The following is a 24,816-nucleotide window of genomic DNA, read 5'->3' on the forward strand; positions in this document are numbered from 1 at the left end:
CATCTCAATAGGTGAGTGAATTTGAGACTGGAAAACTCTACTGGGAAATACAGGTTTGGGATATCAAAAGATACACAATATTATCTTCCAAAGGCTGATTTTTTTCTCTTCAGATTTTCTCCTGCACTCATGCTGCACAATTTCAAAGTCTGGAGCCTTTGGAGAGGATCTAGGAAGGGGAGAGGAAAATGAGAGGAAAGACAGAAACAGGCCATCTACATGCAGCAGCAAAAAGTGGATTCATTAAACTTAGGAGAAGCCTACCTTCAAACAGTCTTCCAAATTAAAAGGAGGCATGGAGTGCACTCTAGGAGCAGTTGGAGCAGTCTTATTAGCAGACTAGAGCAGAAAAGAGAAGGAAGACAGTGAAAGAAAGGAGCTGCCCCAAAGAGATGCATATACTTCAACAATTAACCTTGTCACAACAAGTTTGTGAAATCAGGGCCCACAACAATTTGGCTTTTAGAAAAAAATTATTATTACAGCAGAATAACCATTACATTCAAAATAATGGACATTTGTACAAAAGTAGAGTCATACAGTCAGCAGTGAACAAAACTAGTAAAAATACCTCTTCAAAGTATTGTCAGAGGAGCATCTTGTGATGACAAAACCCATAGCTAAAAGATGTGGTACAAAACAAGAGTTGAGTCCAGCAACGAGAAGAGAAACTAGACTGGGGCAATAACAACTCTGAGAAACTCATGTACAGAGTAATGCAAAGCACAGAATTGTTAAACCCTTTGCTACATTAGCTGACCTTCATCTTCACCATTATACAAACAAACCCCTTCAGTTATTGGTTTTTGGTATTTCTCTGAGGATCTGGCACATTGGGAAGAATTTCAGGAAGTGCACTTCAGAGGTGCATACAGTAGTTTTCTGTCCAGGTAGTTTAACATTAAAATGCAGGCTTGTTCATGTATTCTTCTACTGTCTAGAAAACAAAATAAAAACAAAAAAAACCTGATTCATTATGTCATGGTATAGTAATATTCATAGAAATCCTTTCGTCCTCTTTGACGACTGCTATAGTTTTGCAGGAAATTATATAAAATATATAAAATTTATTAAAGTGCAGAAATAATTCTGCTTTAACATGTAACAGAGTGGTGTAAAATGTGCCATTTAAATCATGCCATAGCACAGCTGTGGCTAAACTCATCATGCCAGTGGCCTTTGCACACAATGGCCAAGTTCCATGTGCACAGGGCAGAGCAGGTGAAACCTGCTCAACTCCCACAGCACAGCCCAAGCCAGTTCTACCACTGTGCTGCTCCCTTCAGGATTGTGATGGATCCTTCACTACCAAGGGAAAAAATGGATGAAACCCATCACATTCAACTGGTTTTGCCATTTCTGCCTCAATGTTACTCATTACATTCCAAGTTACAATAGAATTCCTGCAGGGCTCTGAATAAGGGTTACATATCTGTGCCCTGCAGAAAAACTACACAGGTGCTTCTGAATGAAAGCAGAGTTTGCCAGCAAATACTCTTTCCAATTTTAAATGTTAATAGTAGGTCACGTTTCCAGTGCTATTAGTGAAATAGAAGAGATTTTCTGTATTTATATATACATATGCATACATAAAATACAACCTTAGATTATGTTCTTGTATTAAAGAAGTATCTTGGATACATCTCAAACTATTTCTTAATAAACTCTAGCAGTTAAGCTGCAAGAGAGCAACAGCTTTTTATGAAGACCCTGCAGATGATACCAAAAGGGTTGAATTGAAAGCTTATGTAACTGCACTGCTGTACCTGTTGAAACTGAATGCAAGACACTCTTGGATAATTAGGCACCAGAAGTGCTTAGCTGTGTTTTCATCTCCTGTCAAACAAGGAAGATTAAGAAGATGAGGTGTTTGCCTTTTGTCCTCCTCTGCCTTACCTCCTGCAACATGTCAGAATCTTCTATGGCTTTCACTGCAGTCTTCTTTGAAGTCTCTTGTACTTCTCCACCAATTATAAACTCATCAAGAATAAAATAAGCTTTTTCAAAATTGAAGATAATATCCAGCTCGCACACCTGCCAGAACAAGAGGCCACAACTAGATTTAAACCATTTTTACAGTATCATAAGCACTACTAGGCCAAAAGCTCTTGTGATGATCAAATATCCTCAGCATAAGCAGCCCTGTGCAGGTGGCAGGGTGAAGAAACAAACTGCATGTTGTGTAATATTGAAGCTTCTACACATCTTCTCTCCACATATACAGACTTACAGCAGAGTATTCCACTTATTATTAACTTCATGCTGGCTGTCAGAGATCCAAGCTGACTTCCTGCCCCACTAACCCTGCTACAGGTCCTACACAGCCCTTGTAGTATGGGTTACCTGGGTTCACAGAGCAAGAAAATTCCCTGCCCAGCAGGAGTCACCAACTGCTTTTTAGTTTTGAGGCAGTACAGACACGAGTCAAGGCACACTGATTTAACTAAATATGAATGAAGGTAGGCAGGATCATTTCAAAAATATTCAGAGAAAAGATGGGTCTCTTGTATTCTCTAAAGACTTACAGAAAGACTTATTTGGACCTTCTCTAAGTCTTTAAAAAATATTATTTTATCTTTTGCCTCTATGTCCTTGATTGTTACAAAGTATTATGAGACGAACAAAATCGGTATATCTGAAGATGTCAGGAGCAAGAATTAAACCAAACAAATCAAACAAAACTAAAACAAACAAAACAAATCAAAACCAAACCTGTTTTGAGTCTTTTTAATAATTTTTCCTGAAGTTTTCCCTTCAAATTCTATACCAAAACAGACATACAAAGCATCAAGATTGATTCTGGGTGAGTGGGAAAAGGCTGAGAAAACAATCTTATGATCATTTCAGCACTGTTTTAAAAAGTGCTCTAATAATTATTTTCATTCTGGATTGAGAGTTCCTGCAGGGCAAGTGCAGCAGATGGAACACAAAGCAAATCAGCTCCACATAATTTTGTTTATCAGACAGACAGGAATGAGTTCATGGGAGAAAGTGAAACCTACATTTCCAAAGTATCTGTCCAGGAGCTCCACGTATCGATGAACGACCTCTAGTGTCAGCAGCTCGTTGTCCTGGTCTTCTATTGCACAGCAGAAATACAAACTAGCATACCTGGGGAAACACAGCAAACACATGGCAGTGAACAGCTGGGACCTCAGTGCTCTGCTCCTCTCTTACAGGTGATTCACCTGATAGTTAATTCTTATCTAGTCTCTAAAGTAAATATTTTCTGTCACTCTTATAGTGTCCCAGAGGACACTTTCAAAGATCAAATTATTTCAACAAATTATTATTTTAGTTAGAAGAATCAACTCCACTCTTGGTAAAGTGGGACACCTGTAACACTGAAACAGGCAATAAATCAGTAGTAAGTAGTTCCTTCAGGTCTCCTCCTCCTGCTGCAATAGCACTGCAGTAAGTGGGGTTAATTAGACTGTAGGAGAAGCCACCCCTTCTAATTAAAAAATAAAAATAAGGCAAAGGTGAAAGAAGTTACATCTCAGCATTTGTCATCTGCTGGCTGTCAAATGACAGTGTTTTACAGAGGGCCAGAATGCATGAAGCTGCTTAGACCAAAGAAGCTCTGTAACTAACTTGCACCAAAACTATGTTTAAACCAACCTAAGATCTATTCAGCTTGCTGATACTGTGGCTGGAAGCCAACTTGTCACAGCTTCTGGTCAGAGGTTTATATGCTTCCCATTACAGCAGGGAACTCAGTTTATTGGGAGATGATTAATTTACTCAGTGTACTACACATTAAGGCTACATTTGTTTGCTGCAACTGTAGGAGGACAAACAGGCAGTTAACATTGGGCATTGTGTAACTGGGGATCAGTGATTTCTTTGGAAAAGGAAATGAGAATTAACACTTTCCAGAGCAATAAATATTTCAAAACCAAATTTGACAGAATTGTGGAAGTGCCTTGGAACAATTTCTCCAATCTCCACGGATAATAAAATCCAGCACACACATCTCAGCCAGGCTACCCTGTGGAATTTGAAGGGGCAGTGAGGTCTAATGCCTTCTAAACACCAATACCCATTACATTACTCGTGTTTTTCTCATTTGACAGACTGTACAAGTATTTTGCACCCCACAATTACCCTGCTGGTTTGTCCAGGGACACTGCCTTGTTATACCCAGATTGCCAGTGGCAGGCTCCTAACTCAGCCCAGCTCTACAAGCTTTGTTTGCTGCTTTTCCTTAGGTGAGCCTTTGTTTTTCCTCTTCTAGCATGTGTTATTCAAATGAACAGTGATTATACGTTCTTACAAAATTACTCACACCTTTTGTAAACAAGCTTGAGGTCTTTCCAGTCAACAAAACTACTTGTTTTTTGATTGCGAGACAAAATAATCTGAATAATTTCTCGAATGATCTTTTTCTTCTCTTTATCAGGTAGCGTCGTGTACCATTTCTGAAGCCTTAACTTCCCCTGCCGACTGAACAGCAGTATAAAGTGTATCTAGAGTAAACAAAGCAACATGGTTAACACCAGGGCCGAGGCCAGGGAAGAGCATTCCTCTGCCTGGCACCAGAAATCCGAGTCCTGGCCACACACCTCCAACCCTGGCACGATGGCTGGACACGGTGTCAGTGAGGCCTGGGGGAGGCTCAGCATGGGAAAGATCTCTCCTCTCTCCTGTTTCTTTCCCAGGCAGCTCTCCCCTCCCTGTGGCACATCTTCCCTAGGTAAACCCTTCACATCCTCTCCTACCCATCCTCCTTACCTTGTGCAAACAGCAGCTTTGCTTCCTTTTCTGCCCCTGCCCTGGGGAACAGGAGGAGCCTCACCACTTTGCAGTGGTGACAAGAGGGCACCACCCCCTCCTCCAGCAAAACAGATACCTCAGAGAAGGGAATAAAGACATCCACAACAGCAGTAGGGAAATCAGGGTCAGTGTGGCTAGAAATATGAAGACTGAGATAGTAATAATCACCAACAACTCTGATATTGCACTATTTCAGGTCACAAAACAGTAGGTTCCTAGAAGAGGCGATAAGTGGCAGAAAAAACCTACTTTAGAAAGGAAGCCTGACTGGTTTTATTGAAGAAATTGGGGTATTATGAAACTCGGGCAACTGTAACAATGAAGGACAGACCTCAGTGAGTGATACTATATTAAGTAAAGGACAGTATCTATACTGTTCAAAAATTTCCACTTTAAAGTGAGTCATAACTTTACAAGGTTTGACCTCTGATTGTTTCATGCTTAGCATAAACAGTATTACTGAAATACACAAGAGCCAGCTTTTAAATGCCAGTGGGGCTTTGAGAGAAAAGTATCAATTCACATTTTTATAAAGAGTACTATTAGCAGGTTAAAATAACTGACCACAATGTATATTAGCAGTACAGTATCCCATTCACCCAGAGCATGAAAATGGCTTTAGGAATGCAGGACATCACTTTGAGCAAAACATCCTTCTCCAATAGGACACCTGCTAAATGGGAAAAAACCCCTACAAACCCACTGGGGGGTGGGGGGAGATAGAGATGTGTTTAATGTCTATAGACATCTGAGTGCCCTGCTCTTGCCAGGCATCCTGACTGGGCTCTCACCAGTACCAATACCAGGCCCCAGGTGTCTGCAGGAAGGGCAGCTGCAGGATGTGTGTGACAGGTACACTGCCAGCTGCCCACACAGTGACTGCTGGCTTCCCCTGATCCTGGGGGGACCAGGGAGAAGCACAGGAGCCTCACTTTCCTCACTTGCTCCCAATCCTTGCAAAGCCCTGATGCAGCAGGTCTCTTACCACATCCCTGACCATTAGCCTGACCTTATCCTTCCCTAGAGGTTTTTCAATCTCCACCCTAATCCCTTCTGCTCCTTGCTTCCTGTTCCAGTATATTGCTGTACCTATACTTCACCACTACATTTCCAAATGAGGATTATAAAGTTAGTCTTCACAGTCACTGTCAAGATTACAATGCAGATTTCTGTGAAGACACAATCACTCCACACTGGCAAAGTCTGAGTAGAGAAGTCAGAGAAGTTTCTACACAAGGAAAAAAAAAAGGAAAAGCTACTGGATTTTAAACAAAGCATTCATTCATAATTCAGAACCACTCTCTAGCTATTGAGTCGCATAGTTGTTGAGTAATCTGGAGATAAGAGTTCTGACTATACTGAGAAAGACTTCAAATGTGGGATCATTTTAGGGAAAGGAGGAAGGTTTTAGTCATGTGTGTCTTTGGCTGGATATAAGGCTCTTGCCATTGTTAGTCTAATGTGCTTGATAAAATTACAAGGATTTTGTAGCTGCATTCTGTTGAGTCCTATAATATTCCCCAGACAAGCTTGCTAAATAAAAACAAGTACGCTGCTGGCAGGGCACATGGCCTGATTACAGTGAAGAGCAAAGCACCATGGTTCTGCCTTTCTCTGTTCATATTACCAGCTGGCTTTTAACATGGGAATCTTGCAGCTGCCAGGGTCACTCCTTCCCAAGTGATGTAGGGACAGCACTCACCGAAAACACACTTGGACACTGAGAGGAGCTGGCTGAATGAAAGGCTGTTCTGCTTGCTGCCCAGCACATTAACTCCAAAGCCCTTGTACAGATGAGGGTGTTTTGAAAACAGAGCATAAGTTCCACAGATAAGGGCAGCAGGTCAGCAGGAGTCCATCTATAAGCCATTGGGTAGAGGTAGCAACTCTTGGATAAACAAATTTCTATAAATATGTGAATCATCAGATAGGAGAGGATGATCAGATTTGACTGAAAATGCAGGGTATGAGTCAATGAATCTCTATCAAAAGTATGTTCAGCATAAGGCTGTGAGCTTTGTGGCATCCTTTGCCTGCAGTGCTTCAATAGGAAAAGGAAATTAAAAGATATTCTGGTTTAGGGTCAGCTGTTGGACCCAAGAGACCTTAAACTGGAATTTTTAAACCTCATGCCTCTAAAGGTTAAATACCAACAAACCAGGGAATCACTGTGAATATTACCACCACTTTCTGCCAATTAGTTACTGCAGGATGTTATGCTTCATCCATAGGAAAGTGAGCTGCTCTCCACTTAAAACTGCTTTGAGAACTCCACTGTTTCTTCTACACTTGCAGGTGATGTCTCGCCATCACTTTTATGAGCTGAGGCAATGTTCTTTGCAAGCAGAAAATATCTATTAATGATCCTAAATGCATAAATGTTCATACACAAGCTCCAAAAATCTCATTGTTTGGGTTGTGTCCCACATTGTTTCATATGCAGACTGTAACTGCATACCTCACATGGCATTTGATTATTACAGCTAGAAAATGGCACAATTCTAAATTTTATAGTCTGCAGCAAAATAATGCACCCTCAAGCCTAGGTACATATCACTGGCCAGCTAAGAATTACCGTAACTTAACAGCTTATTAAGAAGCTGCAGGTACTTAGAAGCAAAAATATCGTGCATGAGTTTTGTCCTCTCTTGGTTCCTCTTTCTTTTTCTAATTTCTGAAGCTCTTTCAACTTGGGGAACTCTGTAGGAGGTAAATAATACATTCTTAAAAGGTTAAATGGTTTTCAGCATTTTCAGTTTCAACATCCAGTGCTGCTCCATTCAGTTCAGCTTTGCTCTGCCCAGCCCCACTGTCAGGACACAACACATTCCTCACTCTCACTGCTCTGTTCATTACATCCCACTGGAAAGACTCTGATGCATCAATAAACCTGCTAATATTGAAGTACTGCACAAACACAGATCTAACAGCTCATCTGTTCCTTGCTCCTTGACTGTGAAAACATATTTGCTTTCCTCTAGTGCTGATGACAAGACAGATGTTGATTAAGAAATTTTTGGTTCGTTTTCAGCAGCCAAACTGCAAAGAGAAGTAGATTATCCTGCAATGCTTTACTCATCTTTAAAAGTTCTAATTCCAGAGGAAAACAAAGGTAAATGACTTGCTGCAAGCAGAATATCTTAGAAAGCAGAGTGCTTGGTTCCCTTTCTTACCATCCCAGGGCGTGCTGGCTGTGACTAACAATCACCGGAGCCAGGGCTGATGCCAGAGGGAATTTTTAGGTCCAAGACTGAGTGGGTTGGGATGAAGAGTACAGTTCCTAAGAGAGCATTAGCTTACCTCACATGTGGAGTCTGTGGAGACAAGCTTGGTCTGGGAGCTGAGACTAATTTTATTAACTTGTTTTACTGAATCAGACCCAACCACCCACAGCACTGTGCAAAATGACCTCCATAAACATCAGCAAGTAATCCAAATGATTGCATTTTTTATTTGTAGGCTATTGGAAAAATAGTTTGTTGGGGTACTTTTTATATCAAGCATTTAAACCATGGAACTCTACCCCCTTCTCATGCATCTATGAATCAATTGCAGTAGTAAGTTACTTAACAGACTGGAAATTATGGCTCTCTGTTCTATCAAGATTTACACAACTGTACCAGGATAAAAACCAACACCCTTAGTTTCAGGGCTACAAAAAGAAAATCAAATGCTAGACTTTGACATGAAATAATTTACCAATAAACAGAATAGACATCAAAAAGGCAAAATACAGAAGGTTTGCATATTCATGAACAACAAATACAAGAGAGACAAATGAAACTAACACACACTGTGATTTCTTTCCACCTTCCTTGGGAGACCTTTTCCTCCTTTAACTAATGGGCTGTAACAATCTGATAAGCAGCTCACCCAAGCTTGTCTTCTGGCCTGCTCCCTGCCAGGACTTCAGGTCCCATTTGGTGCAGCCTTCCCCACTGTTTGGCCATCGCACACTTCAGATTATCAAACCCATTACAACTGCCTCAGTAGGTTCAAACTTGGATCATTTTTGCCTTTACAGAGGGTTTAAAATTTAACCTAATCTGCAACGATTAGTACAACTGTCTAAAGGGCTGCATTTCATTCCATACACAACAAGCCACCAGCAGATAAAAATTAATACATGGGAAAGGGGTTTCCTAGCTCTCCTTTCCTACAGTAATTTCTCCAGTTCACTGTTTAATAACACAAACATGTAAAAGATGCCAAATTTCTTCCTGCAAGGTGATCTCCAGTGGTGTGCAAGAAGCTCTAATTCATTGCACTGTGAGAAAGAAGAACGTGCACTAGAACTGCTGCTCCTCTTCCTGTAATTCAACCTGCATAACATTTGCTGACTGGTTCCAAACCTGTTCTGTGGCATCTGGCTTCTCCATGTCCCTGGGGGAGGAGAGGAGGACAGAGATGGGAACTCACCAAGGAGCCTCAGGGGAGGGGAGGCACAAGAGGAAGACTGCAGAAAAAAGAGCAAGAATCCTCTTTCCTGTCTGGGTGTGTGGCTGGGCAAGGATTTGCTTGGTGAGGCAGCTCTGGGCTTACACTCTGCTTCAGCTGTAACCTCTCCAAATTCCATTAAAAGCCCTCCAAAATCAAAGCCACCTTTATAAAACAGACACCTGAAATGCACATGTAAGTAAAATCTGCAAATTAGGAACTGCTATCCTTAAACAGACATCTTGGCAAAGTGAGGAAACTTTCAGCTTTCCTTAAAAACTTTCTCTAGGGCAACACACAATACAAGACATGCTAATCAAAGACAATTCCCAGACCACAAAAAATGGGAAGTGGCATGAAAATCCAGAACTTCGGCTGCCAGCAGAAGCCTGGGGAAAACCAGCCTGACTGGCTGTACCTGGTGGAGAGGAAGCAACTTGCTATGTGAAAGTTCTTTTTTCACTTATCCTGATTCCCCTGCAGTCTGCTTCATCTGCTGCCACTGTTTTAGTCTAACAGAGCTCATATTCTGCTTTTCTTTTACTATTCTTCATTCTTTCCTCTGATATGAAAGAATCTATTTCCCAACACAGACAACAGTATTTTATCAGTATTTACTTTTACATCACAACTGAAAATGAACAAAACCTACTTTCATTGAATTTTCTCTTAAAAAATGTGAACATTCACATTATTCCAGCCATCAGCTTTTTTTTTTTTTTTTAATCTCCAAAACATTTCAAGAATAATATATTCCTTTTAGTTTGTGCTTTGTTTAGTGAGGTTTGTTTTGTTTTGAGGAGGGGGTAGGTAAACAGTGAAATTAAAAAAAAAAATTGTGAACACACAGTTGGTTTGGAATGCCAGGTGTTTAGGGTGAAATGAGAAGCATGCACTGACAGACCTATTGACCTATTAACAATCTACCCACATCAGGACAAGACAGAATACTAACACATTCAAGTGCAGGTACTTTGGTATTCTGCTGTTACATGAAATCCCATCTGGCTACTACTGACTTTTAATACACACTCTGGGGTTTCAGATACTTCTAAAGCAAATATGTAAAATTCTAAACAGACTACTTTATTAAAAATATTAATTTCCTTGTTTGTTCTGTCACTAAAACATTTATTCACAGCAGCACAGGAGCTGACAGATGTTTGTTAAATACTGTTGGCTCTCAGCTTTAAAATTTCAAACACGTTCCTAGTCTGCACGATGTAAGCAAATAAGGAAAAAGAAAATATGCACAAATCCAGCAACACAGAAATTCTGAAGCAGTGTATTGCTGCCTACCTGGCACAGGATTCTTCCTCACTTAATCTCCATTAGGAATATTTCTGAGCAATTTCCCCTGAACAATACATCCAAAGTCCATGCAATAAAAGCTGTGCCAGATCATTACAGGCACACGTGACCACAGTTACACATTGATTTTATGCTTTTCATGATGCAGCACTCACCCTTATCTTATTACAGAAGATTCTAAATGGACCAGCACACCAGCATTTGAAGGATATTTATAACACATGGTATCGATCCAGACAGCAACAACCTTCTCAATAGCCTCACTTGAGTTAAATAAAAATATAATCAAAACAGGATGGCTGAGCTCAAGCTGCTCCCTCCTGATCTCTAACTAAGGACCAGAAAACAAAGCTCAAGGAGCTTTCTAAGTGCCCAAGCTCCCTCTAGCTCTGCTCCAGCTTATCTCTACATCCAGCAGGTCCAGTCCTCTGACCTTGGCTCATCCCTCATAAACTGGTGGCATTCCTTCACCTGTGAATCAATTCCTCCCTACAGCACAGGCATGGACTGGTGACATTCCTGCCCAGTGTTCTCCTACAGCACAGGCATGGACTGGTGACATTCCTGCCCAGTGTTCTCCTACAGCACAGGCATGGACTGGTGACATACCTGCCCAGTGTTCTCCTACAGCACAGGCATGGACTGGTGACATTCCTGCCCAGTGTTCTCCTACAGCACAGGCATGGACTGGTGACATTCCTGCCCAGTGTTCTCCTACAGCACAGGCATGGACTGGTGACATTCCTGCCCAGTGTTCTCCTACAGCACAGGCATGGACTGGTGACATACCTGCCCAGTGTTCTCCTACAGCACAGGCATGGACTGGTGACATACCTGCCCAGTGTTCTCCTACAGCACAGGCATGGACTGGTGACATACCTGCCCAGTGTTCTCCTACAGCACAGGCATGGACTGGTGACATTCCTGCCCAGTGTTCTCCTACAGCACAGGCATGGACTGGTGACATTCCTGCCCAGTGTTCTCCTACAGCACAGGCATGGACTGGTGACATTCCTGCCCAGTGTTCTCCTACAGCACAGGCATGGACTGGTGACATTCCTGCCCAGTGTCCTCCCACAGCACAGGCATGGACTGGTGACATTCCTGCCCAGTGTTCTCCTACAGCACAGGCATGGACTGGTGACATTCCTGCCCAGTGTCCTCCCTCAGGCTCTGCCATAGGAGAGCAGGCCAGGGAAGCAGCCACAGCACTGTCCCTTCAGTGCCACCACACACAGCAGGGATGGGAGCTGGCTGAGCTCACAGAAAGCAGCAGTTTGAAGAGATTTGAAACAATTATTAACTAGGTAATCACATCCCTTCTGCCTCCTAGGCTGGGCTCTTAGAGGTGTTTTTATTTGCTTACACGTTTTTAGGAGGCAGAGGATCCCTTCCTTAGGTTACTACAAGGAGGAAGGACCAGAGGAGCTGCTGAACAAGCTGCTGAGAGCTACCCCTAATTCACTACAACCCCAGTGCACTTTACAGGCACAAGAACCTATTTTTCCAGCCTGTTCCTTGAACTCCAAGTGAAGAAACAGAGCTAAAATCTTACCCAGTGGAGCTGCAAAAGGTGCAGCTCTTTTAGTTTCATTTCCACTTTGCCTTATCAGTTATTTGCAAAGCCCTGTTACATGGAGGCACTGCAGGCACTTCCCTTACCTCTGACCTCTCCAGGAGCAAAGTTAAAAACCTTTGCTCTGGGACAGGGAGGCACACCCAGATGGTGACAAGCTAAGCTGGCTCCTCAGGAGCTGACAGACACTGCTCCAGCCTGGTGATTCCCTGTCTGGTGGAGCAAGAACAGTGCAGATGGGCAGCAGCCTCACACCCATTAAGATGCTGACAGAAAATCTGAGCCCCAAAAGGACTAAACATACATGTGAGTTCAGATCATGTTTATAACTCTGAAAGAGCACAGAATAATCTTTTGGAAACACTGAAGCGTTTAACTTCGGCATTTTCAATTGAGACATTCTCCATTTTCCCTTTTAAAATGGCATTTTTTCATTAAGGTAAAAAACCAACATGGATTTAACCTAAGCATAAACATAAAAGAAGCAACCACAGAACGAAGGGCCACAGCAGAGAATCCTCCAAAATGCTTTATATGTTGGCCCAACATTTAGCCTGTAGAATGAGAAAGGATCACAAATTCCAAGTTCTGTCATGGGACTTCAAAGCAAGGAAATGCCTGAGGCACTGCCTCTTTCCCATCCCATCTCCTGAGCCCAGAGGCTGTTGAGAGTTTCATGCAGCACTTCCCACAGCTTCTCCAGAGCTCAGAGCACACAGGCACTCACCCAGCATTTCACCTGCTCTCCTTCCAGCACACAGCCTTGCACAACAAAGGCACAACATGGTACATTTCTGCATTTTACTCAAACAGTGGGCTTGTTTCTCATTCCTTCTTGGTCTGTGCCCATCACTTACCCCAGGGGGCTAAGCAGAGGATGGTGACCTCAGAGCTCCGGTGCTGCTGAGAACTGCTTGAGTGTCTGAGCAAAACTATCCCAAGCTCTAAAGGCAAGCAGCAAGGCAACACCAGGCATTTACTGGTTAGTGAAGAGGGATTTTACTACCCTCCCTAAGAGAGGAGAGCAGATGGACATCCTACACAAACTCAGCAAGCTAGAGAAGAGAAAAACACTGGTGAATGAAGTACCTGGGGTTATGTCTGTAATACTGAGAAACACACAGGACATTCCAGGCCAGACAGGCACACCAAGCTCGTCGTCGTCAAACACACAAATGCAAATTGCACCTTCCCATCCTGCCCAGTGCCTTTGCATGCTGTATTCCTACTCCCAAATGAAGTGCCATGCTTGTAGGACTGGATCTTGCAACTCCCTCTCCACATTGCAACATCTGCAGAACTGCAAAGGCCCAGGGGTGGCACTCAAGAAAGCACAGAGCCAACACAGCCAAGAAAATGCAGATGACAGCCTGCAGGAATGGGACAGCAGGAAATGAAAGGGCAGGGATGGAAATCAGGAACTGGGCACATGTGACACAGACAGAATCCTTTCACACAAGCAGCATTGTTCTCATTTAGGCATCACTAGCAAGACCATGGCTGGCTCACAGAAATGCCTGATGTGGATGCCAAAGCATAAATCTTGCAAGTACTTGAGGGAAGGGCAGCTCTATCTGCCCTCCCCAACTCATCAGTTTCCCCAGTACTTTCATCACATTGTCCTTTTGCAGCTCTTGCAGGTAACTGATGGCTTCAGAAGGTCCATGGGATCATTTATAAAGCATTGGATTTTGAAGTAACTCAAGATATGGACTTTCTTGCCTCTGACAGACCCAGCTGCCCATTATCCCATTCGTCCACTCTAAATGCCATGACTTTCTCTAAAGCCATCGCACATCCCAGTAACTCCTAGCTCTGACATGCCTGCAGTTTCCTTATTTCTGAGCAAAAAATATATATATTTTAAAAAACAAGAATTATTACGTTGCTGATTATTAAGAAAATAATCAGCAGATGATCTATCATAACATTTATCTTGCTTTCCAGGAATAAACTTAATATCCAGAGACAGTGAAGCATGAATGGGACTTCCTGCATGGTCTGAGTGGGCTCCAGTATTAAACAGCGACAATCTGTAATGGTCATGGGCACTTGGAACATCCAAAATTGGCAAGTCAGAGATGACACACTTCCAACATTTTTCCTCACAAATCCCACAAGATGCTATTCTACAGTCCAACTGAATTACAGTGAGTAACAGAATGCCAGATTATGGATCTGCCCCTGAGCTGTATTCTGCTCTAAGCAGCTTCCAGAAGGGCACAAGCATAAGGAACAGGGCATGTGTAAAAGCATCTGGTAGTCCCTCCAGGAATCACAGGTTTAAGAATAAGGAATAGAAACTGCATGCAGGCAACCCACCTGTGGCTTCACCCTCTATGAACTGCCTAACTACTGGGACATCCACAGCAGTGGAATGAAAACAGTCATTTACACTGTGTGAAAAAGTATTCCTATTTATTTTTTATACATTTAGTGCCTAAAAATTTCACAGGATATACCCTGATTCTTTGTGTAGCAACCAATCTTTCTAGTGTTCATGATTTCATGTGTTTCTATATCACTTCCCCTGCAGTCACCTCTTTGCAAGCAGACAATCTACAAACTCAGGATCTCCTAAACATTGCCATTATGTATTACTACAGCAAAAGTTCACTACAAGGCAAATTAACAAAGAAATACTACATGAACTACTTTGTCATCTAGCATAAGAACTGCAGCCTTTAACAACACATTAATTTATTTGTCATTTTATCTCCTCTCATCTGTTCTAATCTGGTGCCATCGTTGTCCTTCAGAGGTAAATGCCTAGGGGCAAAGCTCATTGTCCACTGAGACCAATACACAGGTGTATCATGTGGAAAATAAGGAGTCATTCTTGGAACTGTAAATAGTAAATTCTGTGCAGCACTGAAAATGTCTTTTGCAGATCTATGTCAATTTTCACAATTAAGGGCATTAAGGGTATTGATAAGATCAATATTCAGAAGAGCTGAGAGTTCATTTCCAAACACTAGGGAGGTGTCACAGCTGCAGTCACAGCAATTGATATTTCCACCCCAGCTTCTAGATCAGTGACTGGTTATCAAATGACTTGCTAAGTGGAAACAGTGCTTGCCAACTCCTTTTCTATTCAGGCCAAGTACATTTTTAGAGCAACTGTGCTCAATGGGATTCTTCTGATCTTTCTCCAGGGTTTCAGATCATGCCCACAAGTACTCATTTGTCTCCCTGTAGTGATGAGTAGCACAGGTAGGAGGGAATCAGACCCTTTACTACAGAGGCACCAATTCTGCATGCAGATCTACGCAAGCAGAGCCCTGTATTTATTCACAAAAGTAATCCTGATAACACGGAGGCAGCAGTAGGATCGAGGTGTTGCAACACTTACAGGCACAAGAGACTAACAGCAACACATGTCCTTGGGGAGACTTATCTTTTTCTCCTCTCTGCTCTCTCCCCACTCTCTGACTTTGTTGAGACAGCAATCCCTCATGACCTGTATCTCTGCTGCACCCACATATGAGAGGAAGCAGAATTTAGTCTTTCTAAAAAGTAATTTTAAAAAAACCATGTCACAAAGCAGAAGCTGGGCATAAAAGCTGTGTTTCTCAGCTGGATATGAAGTCAGTTTTGCTAAACAAACTCTTCTCTGAAACTTATATGGAAATCTGCAAGAGAGCAAACAATCGGAACAACCCTCTTGCTAAGACATGGTACCATTTCCACAAGCACATTTAATTCCATCCCAAAACACAGTTGTGGCAAGCATAACTCATTCCAAAATTTCAGAACAGAGGAACCAGTCTATGGAAAGTTTAAATTACCTATATAAAGTTCATCACTCATGAGCCTGGATAAGGCTAACTCTTGGTTTGTAACTCAGCAAACACTTTTTTCTTGACTCACAGCCGAGTGTTAACAAGCCTTTCCCAGAGACTAGATTATAGAAAATTTTAAAGCCAGAGTTCCCTGACAAAAGCACTGTTTCATCAGCACCAGATCCTCAAGAGAAGAACAGGGTAAGACTGACAGCACTAATATAATGCAGGAACGCCAGAAAGCGTTTGTACTATGGCCTCAAAAAAAAGGAAAAATAAAATTCTTACTTGTAAGAATGCACACTCACCTTGTAAAATTCTAACCATCAGTACAGCAGGCAGAGTCCAGATCGTCAATAGCAGCACTGCTGTAAAAGCAGTGCTCCCCCGGGACTATGGTGAGTGCTTTGAAAACTGGCATGTGTGAAGCACCTGCATCAAGGAGGGTTCTGAGATCAGATTCCCTGAAATCAGCTCCCATATTTGCTGACCTTCAAGGGCAAAATAGGAACTCCAGGTGTTTACATAAGCTTTACCAGAGGAAACTGGGTATGTAGGGCTGTCTCGGGGTGTAACCAGAAAAGTTACATCTCTACAGGGACTTAAGGTGTGGAGACTGCCCTGCCATCTGTAAACTCATTACTGTGCGTATTCTATTTGCAAATATAATGACAGGTACACCTTTCTAAATACAGGAGACTAACACATATTTAGCATTCTGGCTTAACCACTGAAGAGAAACAACACAGCTCTGCCTTTGAGGATAGAGACAAACAACAGCACTTGGCCTACACTGAAGGAGTTGAGAGGCTTCTGTTCAGCTGCACTGCCAGTAACTGGTATTACAGGTGCACACAATGGGCAAATTGTGCAAGACAGCAGCTCGGGGCATGCCCGCAGAACCTGCCTCAGGCCTGAATTATCAAGCACTGAGATGGTTTCTCTATTAAGAGGCATCACTGGCCATCTGGCTACTTGGGAGCAGGCAGTCCCCCCACACCGTGGGGAACATCCAGCTATTGCTCTCTGGGTGTTGGCCACCATTCTTTACAGAAGAGAACATCCACAGCAACCTTTTCTGATCTCAGCAAACCAACACCAAGGCAGCACTGGAGAGGCGAAGGGTCCCTCCCCGGATCCTGCCCGTAGCCCTTTAACCCGGAGGGCTGCTGCCCCTTCCAAGCTCACACTCGCCACTGCCAGCCCTGAGCCGGGCAGCACAGTGACACTGGTGACCGACAGAAGGTTCAGAGCCAGACCCACACGCTCTCGCTGATGCATTACCTGATAGAAAGGTGCAGCCAAATCCCAACAAGCCCCATCAGACTCGGCAGTGGTGCAGAGGCACCCGGGCTGGAGGTAACGCTGCAGTGTAAGCCCTCCACTTACCTGACAACAGGGAACACACCTGGGGAAAAGCTCTTCCCAACGATCCCGTCACACCCAACAGGGACCCGCCTTGCCCCCGGTCAGCCTAGAGACGGACACATCCACACGAAACCTCACTCGATCCTTCTGCAGGCACTGGAGCCGACCTGCACCTCAGCTCCTCGAGTTACAGCAAGACTTTATAAATAAAGCTTCTCTGTAACAGCCTTGTTTTCCTGATTGTCTGAGAAAGGCTCTCGGCGTGACCCGGGCTCATCCCGAGGGTCGGAAAACAAAGCGGAAAAGAAGAGAACTTTCATTGCCCCGAACAGGTGCAAACCTGGTCCGAGCCCACCTGGGAATGGCTTTCAGCGTGCCGCTGCCGAGGGCAGCCCCGCTCCGCCCGGCCTCGCTCCGCGCCCTGACAACGCGCCCGTCGAGGGGCTCGGCGGCCCCGGCGGGGCACGGGCGGCTGCTCCTGCCCGGCCCGGCCCCGCTCCGCTCGGCCCCGCTCACTCACCATGGTGCGGCGGCTGGCTGGGAGCCGGCCCAGCCCGGCCCGGCCGCCTCCGTCCCGCCCGCCCCGCTCAGGTGAGGCCGGGCCGCATCGCCTTCCCTTCCCACAATGCCCCGAAAGGGAACTGCCGGCGCTCCTCCCGCCGCTCCGGGCAGCGCCGCGGGGCACGGGCTGGGGCCGGGCAGGGCAGGCAGGCACGGCCCCACAGAGGCACGGCCCGGCTGTGAGGGTGCGGGCAGGCCGCGTGTGCCGGGCCCCCGCACGGGGTGACCGCACCTGCTGCCCCGTGCGAGCGTGAGCCGCTCAAAGGGCGCCTTTCCCACCTCGGCATTCCAGACACCAATAAAACAGTTCATGTTTTCACTGGCTCCAGCTACTCCCCTGTCAAGCATTCATGCCCTAAAGACACGGGTAGATCTACAGGCATGGTTGCTCTGCTGCCCATCTCCATCAAAATGGAACTGTGATAGTTTAAATACTTTCAGCGGATGGGCTTGGCTCAGCGGTGCTTTGTGATGCAGCTGCATGAGAGGGCAAGGCATCAGCAAATCCCCTAACCTGTGGCAGGGATTTGCTGATAAGCAGCTGGTGCCAAAAGAATGTGTAACATCCACAGACTCAGCACTTGAATCAAAAGCTCTAAATCCAGGCCTAAGGGTTCTCAGATTTGTACCAGGAGTCTGATCCAGATGCAAACTATACCACAGGGGCATAAAGTGAGAACACTTAGCAGGCTTAAATCCCATGTCTGTAGTCTAAAGGAGAGGCATCTCCAGAGCACAGCATGTATCAGTTCAGGATAAGGATCCCAACTGCTCAGGCAGGGAAGAGCTGTGCCCTGCTCCTGTGTGCAGAGGTGCCCGTGAGCCATCAGTGAGAAAGGCAAAGAAATCCAAAGGGATTTGGGGACTTCAGGGATCCCTGTGGTGTCAGTGACAACCCCTCTGCAGCCTCTGAATTCAGAGAAGGGAGAGAGATCCCTGGCCAAAAGTAATTCTACAGTTGGGTTGAAATCTGCTCCCAGCTGGAAATGCAAATTTGCAAGAACAGAGTGCAAATGCAGGTGTGTGCTCCTTATGTTCATTCAACAGCATGGAGGTAAATTCCACATCTCTCTAACTGTGCATGACCCTACTCCCCTTAGCCCTCCCCTTAGTTTTGGTTTGATCTATGCCACTGTTCCTGGAGTCCTTCAGTGCTGCTTGCTGGGCTCTGGTTTGTGCATGTTCCAGCCCCAGCCCACCAGGCAGCACATGGCAGGCTGTGCCATGATGCTGCTGGCTGCCCAGTGCTCTGCTTTCACTTCTGAAGTGTGCCACACTCAGGGATACTTCACTGGCCCAGCTGCCCCACAGATCTCAGAGATACACCTGCTCACTTGTCCCTGCCCTTCCCAAGTACACATCCCGGGCCCATAAAGCAGCACTATCTGCAGAGGGCAGGAACATCTCACCCTTCCTTGCTGTGGGGTGCAGCACACACTGTGCTGTGCTGCCAGACAGCGCTGGCCTCACTGGTTTTACTGGGGCACCACCTTGCCTTCAGTGAGCCTGCCAAAGACAAACTTAGTACAATCAGAGTCTCTTAAAGCAGACCAAAACCTTTTACCACATTCTCTGAAGGACCCACACAAAGTGCCACAGTAGCCACACTGCCTCTCCCAGGAGATAAATGTCTACTTTCCCCATTACCATGTTCATACTCCTGTCCCTTGCACCCCCAGCTCTGCCTGCTGTGGCCTGTGCAGGACAACAGAGGGCTGACTCTGCACTCAAAGCCCAAACACTGCTTTGGTGAACAGGGAGTGTTCACAGACAGCACTGCAGCTCTGGGAAAGCCAGAGAACTCAGAACTGGATTTGCCTAACACACAAGAATGTGGACACCACAGTGCAGCTGTACTGCAGATGTGAGGCATCAATACTTGCATCTCCAAAGGGAATTTAAAATTAAGGGATGAACATACTTCTCACCTGTCTAATTTACTCAGGTGATGGACAATAATAATTTTTTTTTGCTTAACAACTGTTCCCCAGTAATTTTACTTTTCTATGCAAAGATCTTACCTAATTAGGCCATAAACTCAAGAGAACCAGCCTGCTGCTTGTGTGTTTTGCAAGTAATCAGAAAAAAGTGGCAGCAGCAGCAAACACAACATGCATAGAGTGAACATTAAGAGCAGTGGCCAAAGTCAGCCCATTATGGCCAATCTTGGAAGCTGGCAGAAAGAAGCCCTACAGAAACAAGCCTGCAGATACAGGATCATGCCTAAATTAGATGCTTTCCAGCTCAGAAAGCCAGGCTGCACTTAATGACTGCCTAACTAGCCATGGTAAGGATTTGGAATTCTCCCCTCCCTGCCTCTCTGCCACTAGCACTGTGTAGCTGCATAATTTCCTGATAAAGAAGATAACCATCAGTAGTTCCTAGCTGGGAAGTTTGAGCTGTTAGTGTCACTCAGCAGGGGGAGGCAGCTGGGGCACACAGTTGTGCCAGGTGAACCAATGGGGTGAACTTATGTCAGTTAAATGCCACAACATGAACTCCTTCCACTGCTTCCCTTAAGCTCAGTTAGTTAACTTCAACATGAATGTTTGCAAAGTAATGCATATTTATTTCTCCAACTCAAAACTGCTGCAAAAAGCAGTTTTGAGACCCTTCTTTTTTTGGCTTTCTTTTCTGCATGGAAGGAGTATAAACATTTTCTTTCTTAAAGGTTCTTTGAAACAGGCTTTTAAGAGAGGCAAGGAGCTTTTTACTGCTGTGGCATATTTTATCCTCTTTGCTTATATTCCACTCTCCTAGCAGCCTGTCATATTCAGAAGTAGAAAACATTCATTCCAAGAGTTACAGTGGATTCAGTGAGCCTTGAGCGCCTACACCTGATGAAAAACTTTCCTAGCTCCTAAGTAGCAGTTTTGGTGGCTTTGGGCATTATTTATGTGAAAGAAGTCATTGCTGAAATGTCAGATGCCTAAATCTGCAACAGGCTTTGTCATGGGTCCTCCTAATCTCTGCAAGCTTGGTGCACTTCAGAAGCTAATACTGAACCATATAAGTAAAGCCATATATTCAGCAGTGATTTACAATTAATTGGGAAGTCATTTTCCTGTGCATTTGAAGAGGAACAAATCCTGTCAGCTTCAAATAGGAGACACAAACTACTGTCTCAAGAACGGTAGGGAATGAACAAAATCTAACGTTCTCCTTCTAACAAAACTGCTCAAGCTTTCCTTCTGAAAAATACCCAAACCACCCTTTTATTGCAGGAAGAAGCCTTTCCACTGACACTGAGTACCACAATAAATGAGACAGAGCACTGAACATTTATTCTGACTCTAGCCAGCAGATGCTTTGGTGTTGTTTTTGTGAACTGAGCTCACAGACTCCTTCAGGTTAGTTGCCCTGTGAAAACCAAGGAGTTGAGGCTGATGAACACTCCACTTGGTGATTTTATAGGAGACCTGCTGTGCAGGTTTTTAACCACTTGATACTAGGTCTGTGGGGGAAAGACAAAAACTTTAAAAGCCCAATTTAAATTCAGCTACAGGAGGTAGTTTTTAATTGCACTTTGGATCAATAGAGAAGCAACCTAACACTTGCACTTGGTTACTAGGCAGGGCTTGTACTTTTCCAGACTGCTTTTCCTATGTTCCTTTTTCCTTATTTGCTCTCAAAATCTGGATTCTCCACAATTTAAGTGCAGAACAAAGTATTCATATCACTAGAGCACATACCAAATAATGTACCTGTGCCATAGATGTTGGTACCTTATCAGCAACAACATGTTCAGTAAGTAGTCCCAACATTTATAAAGTATTAGAAAAGTGTTAAAAATAGCAATCCAAATAATTGTAGCCTGAAGTGACAGGTGTACACAAGCACTTAAAGGGTGTCAAGTAGCATTTTATTTCATTTCCCAGCTGTATAAAATTAAAAGCAGGCCAAAGGTAGACAGGCATTACCAAAGCTCCATCAAGAACTTTTTCAATCCAGAGAAAACCTGTTCCTGTAGCCCTCTTGTGTTCAGCTGGATTAACAGCTATTCCAACCAGAGCACCCTTCCTTATCTCCCCACATCACAGCTCTGCATGCCTTAACCACACTGCCAGTCAGTTCTTTGTCCTGTACACCTTCACTCAGTTTCTTTCATGGTTTTCCTCTTTCTACACTGGTTTTAAAATCAAAACCCATTCAGACTCCCATGCTCCTGAAACAACAGAGTGCTCAGTAAGTGTATTCATACCATAAACAGGGAACCACTGATTTGGAGTAGGACTAAAGCACCTCTCATTGCCTGGGAGCATGCTGATATTCCCAGCATTTCTTCTCCATAAAAGGACTGTAATGAACACAATTTACAGCCTTGTTTGTCTCTTTCAGTTAATGCCTGTGAGTTCAAGTTTTAAATTGAGTGTCCCACAAATACCATTTAGACACGTACAATTCTCTACCCTTGCAGAAATCACCCTGACATTCTCCAAACTCTGACTATTGACAGTTCTGTTCCACACCTTCCTGCCAGTCACCAAGTTATGGCTGCAGTGCTGTGGGTGCCTAATGGGATGGAGTGTTGTAACTGAGAATGAGGAAGTGGGTTGGTTTCTAAACCACACTCACCTTCCACGTCTGCTGCCCCAGCCATCCTGCATTCAAGCACTGCTAGAGAGATCAGGAGGCTCTGGTGAGCAGGGCAGTTGTGCTTCAAGAGCTGCTGTCACCTGTCTCAGGAAGGCAAACTCCAACATGGATGTGCTGCTGTGGAGGAAACCTGGAGAAGGAGCCGTATACTAAGGAAGAAAGAAAGAGAAATGAATGAGAACAGAGAAAAGACCAAGGACAGCACCAGAACTGCCAGCCAGCCATGGCTCAGCAGCAATGCCATCAAGGAGTACAGGCAAGCAGTGCCCACTCCTGATCAGCTGCACAGGTGCACTTGAGCTCATGAAAACTCAGAGTTTTGACAGATATACACGTGTAGATTTTGAGAGCAGCTGAAAACAGGCTTCAGAAAGAAGACTCAGTATAGATACTGCAAGGCATAGAATCTTTACTTGAAAGACAGCTAGAGTAGCAAAGCCAGGAGCAATTTAAACCCTAATGTGCATTTCTCTATAAACAAGGTAAAGAGGAGAAAAACATATACCTCCACAACCCATATCATCTTTGTGATACAAAGCAATTTAGGAATGAATGTACCAAATTTTCTGCAGACAAACCAGTCAGTCCCACCAAAATTAAAATAATACATCAACAGTAAGTCAAAGAATATGCTTCTACTTCTTTGTGTGGCCAGATTATGAACTAAAACTTGTCAGAGACCCTGAGTACAAATGTGAGTCAGACAGCAGGTAGCTACAGCAGGTATCAGAGCTGCTGATATGTTGGGGGGAAAAGAGTCATGCATAGAAGCAGAAAGAAAAATTTCTAATGACCCCACATATTTCACTTCATGATTTGATATTTAATTTTATGAAAAAAATTGTACAGATTTTATTACTGGTATTATTTTGATACTTCCATTGCCAGAGTGATAAAACAAGTAATGCTGTCTTTGAATCTGTTCAGCAATTAGCTTTTGCATATTAAAAGTTGAGCAGACTACACAGCTGCATAGAGCCCATGGCCTTACATCTTCCAAAGGGACAAAAAGCTTTATAGGATCACTTGATAGCAGTCACTTAAGAAATCCTTGATCCTTGCCTTTTGTGAATGAGAGGCCACATTGAAACTTCCTGTAAGATGGTTCATTGATGACAAAATCAGCTTTTAAATGTTAGGCTGGCAGAAATTCATCATTTTCTGTAGCATTTGATCATGGCATTTCACAGTTAGGTTATTCATCACTGAGGACTTGGTCAACAGAGATAAAAAACCTTAGACAGCTTTCCTTCTGACTGTAGTAGTAAATCTTATCAACATTAAAATCTGCCCTTTTCCTGCATCTGATGTATTCTAAATCTCCTCAATGAGTAAAGTCAACACTACAGGTACTAAGACCTGGCACAGCTATCTGAAACTTAAATGAAGTTTTCAATATCAGGAATTTGAGAAGTGATCAACTGTGCATTCTCAGTTAGAAAACCAATACATCTATTTTTGTGCTTTGACTACAAGTACACCATTTGCAATTTTCCAGCATCTTCAACTTTAACTAAAGTTTATATGCCTTATTCAAAACATAAGATTATCTACATAGACATCTAAACAGGCTTTTCTGACTATAAATCAGCAACAGCTTCATTTTTTCCAGTCAGTTTTCACTGGAAATGTGAGAAGTTTAAGCAGTTCAAAATGAGACATACCATATTAAAAAAAAACCAAACAACTCTACAAAATTATTATATATCACACAAGCTCTTCAGTCCTCATTCAAAGGTGGCAAATTTGTCAAACCCTTCCAGATTCCCTCTCTGGCTCCCAAATACCCCAAGGAAGCAGTGAGCCACACAACATACTGATCAACCAACATTCAGACACTCCTAGTGTTACACAGCTAGCCAGTGCTGAATTTGAGCCTGTGAGCAGCTGTGAGGGATAAGGATGTTTTCCAGTGTATCTCCATCCTTTCCCTGTGAGAAAGTATCCTGAAACAAGTGCAATCACCTTGTGTGGCTGCAGTTTGTGTCCTGTGTATATATTACACTGTGGGCTGTGCTCACTCCATCCAGCAAAATCAGCATTTCCTTGGCACCTCAGACAGGTCCAAGGCATCTCAGGAAAGGATCCTGTGGTACTCTGCAGGTAAGAGCCTTTGCAGAGCTCTGAAGGGCAGCCAGATGAAGCAGAGATGATGTCTGTATGAGCTGGCAAGCAGAACACAGGACAGGGTTACACATCCCCAACTGGGATCACACAGCAGTTGCTCATGTCTCAGCTCACTGGTTCATTGTGGGCCTTTGACCTGCTGCAGCTCACTCAGTTCCAATACAACACAACCAACAAGCTCTCCCAGAACCCAGAATTGTAGCTCTCTCTACAATTTGTACATGGGGCACATTGTAAAGGAAGAGCCACAGCACAAAATGCACATCATGCTTTCATAGGATG

General features: G+C 43.9%; 1 protein-coding gene across 1 annotated transcript; it reads right to left on the reverse strand.

Annotated features, from left to right (window-relative positions):
• Positions 1-465: 465 nt before the first annotated feature.
• AP1S3 (adaptor related protein complex 1 subunit sigma 3) lies at positions 466-24,775 on the reverse strand. The gene is made up of 4 exons (XM_054282541.1): positions 22,387-24,775; positions 3,003-3,111; positions 1,897-2,034; positions 466-937 (listed from the first exon to the last, which is right to left on the reverse strand). Exons 1-4 carry the CDS (start codon positions 22,416-22,418, stop codon positions 902-904), a joined length of 315 nt encoding a protein of 104 aa, XP_054138516.1. The 5' UTR covers positions 22,419-24,775; the 3' UTR covers positions 466-901.
• Between the last annotated feature and the right edge of the window lie 41 nt (positions 24,776-24,816).

Source organism: Melozone crissalis, unplaced genomic scaffold (assembly GCF_028551555.1).
Source record: "Melozone crissalis strain CALT ecotype California unplaced genomic scaffold, PUWL_Pcris_2 ptg000034l_1, whole genome shotgun sequence".
In the NCBI taxonomy this organism is placed as follows: Eukaryota; Metazoa; Chordata; class Aves; order Passeriformes; family Passerellidae; genus Melozone; species Melozone crissalis.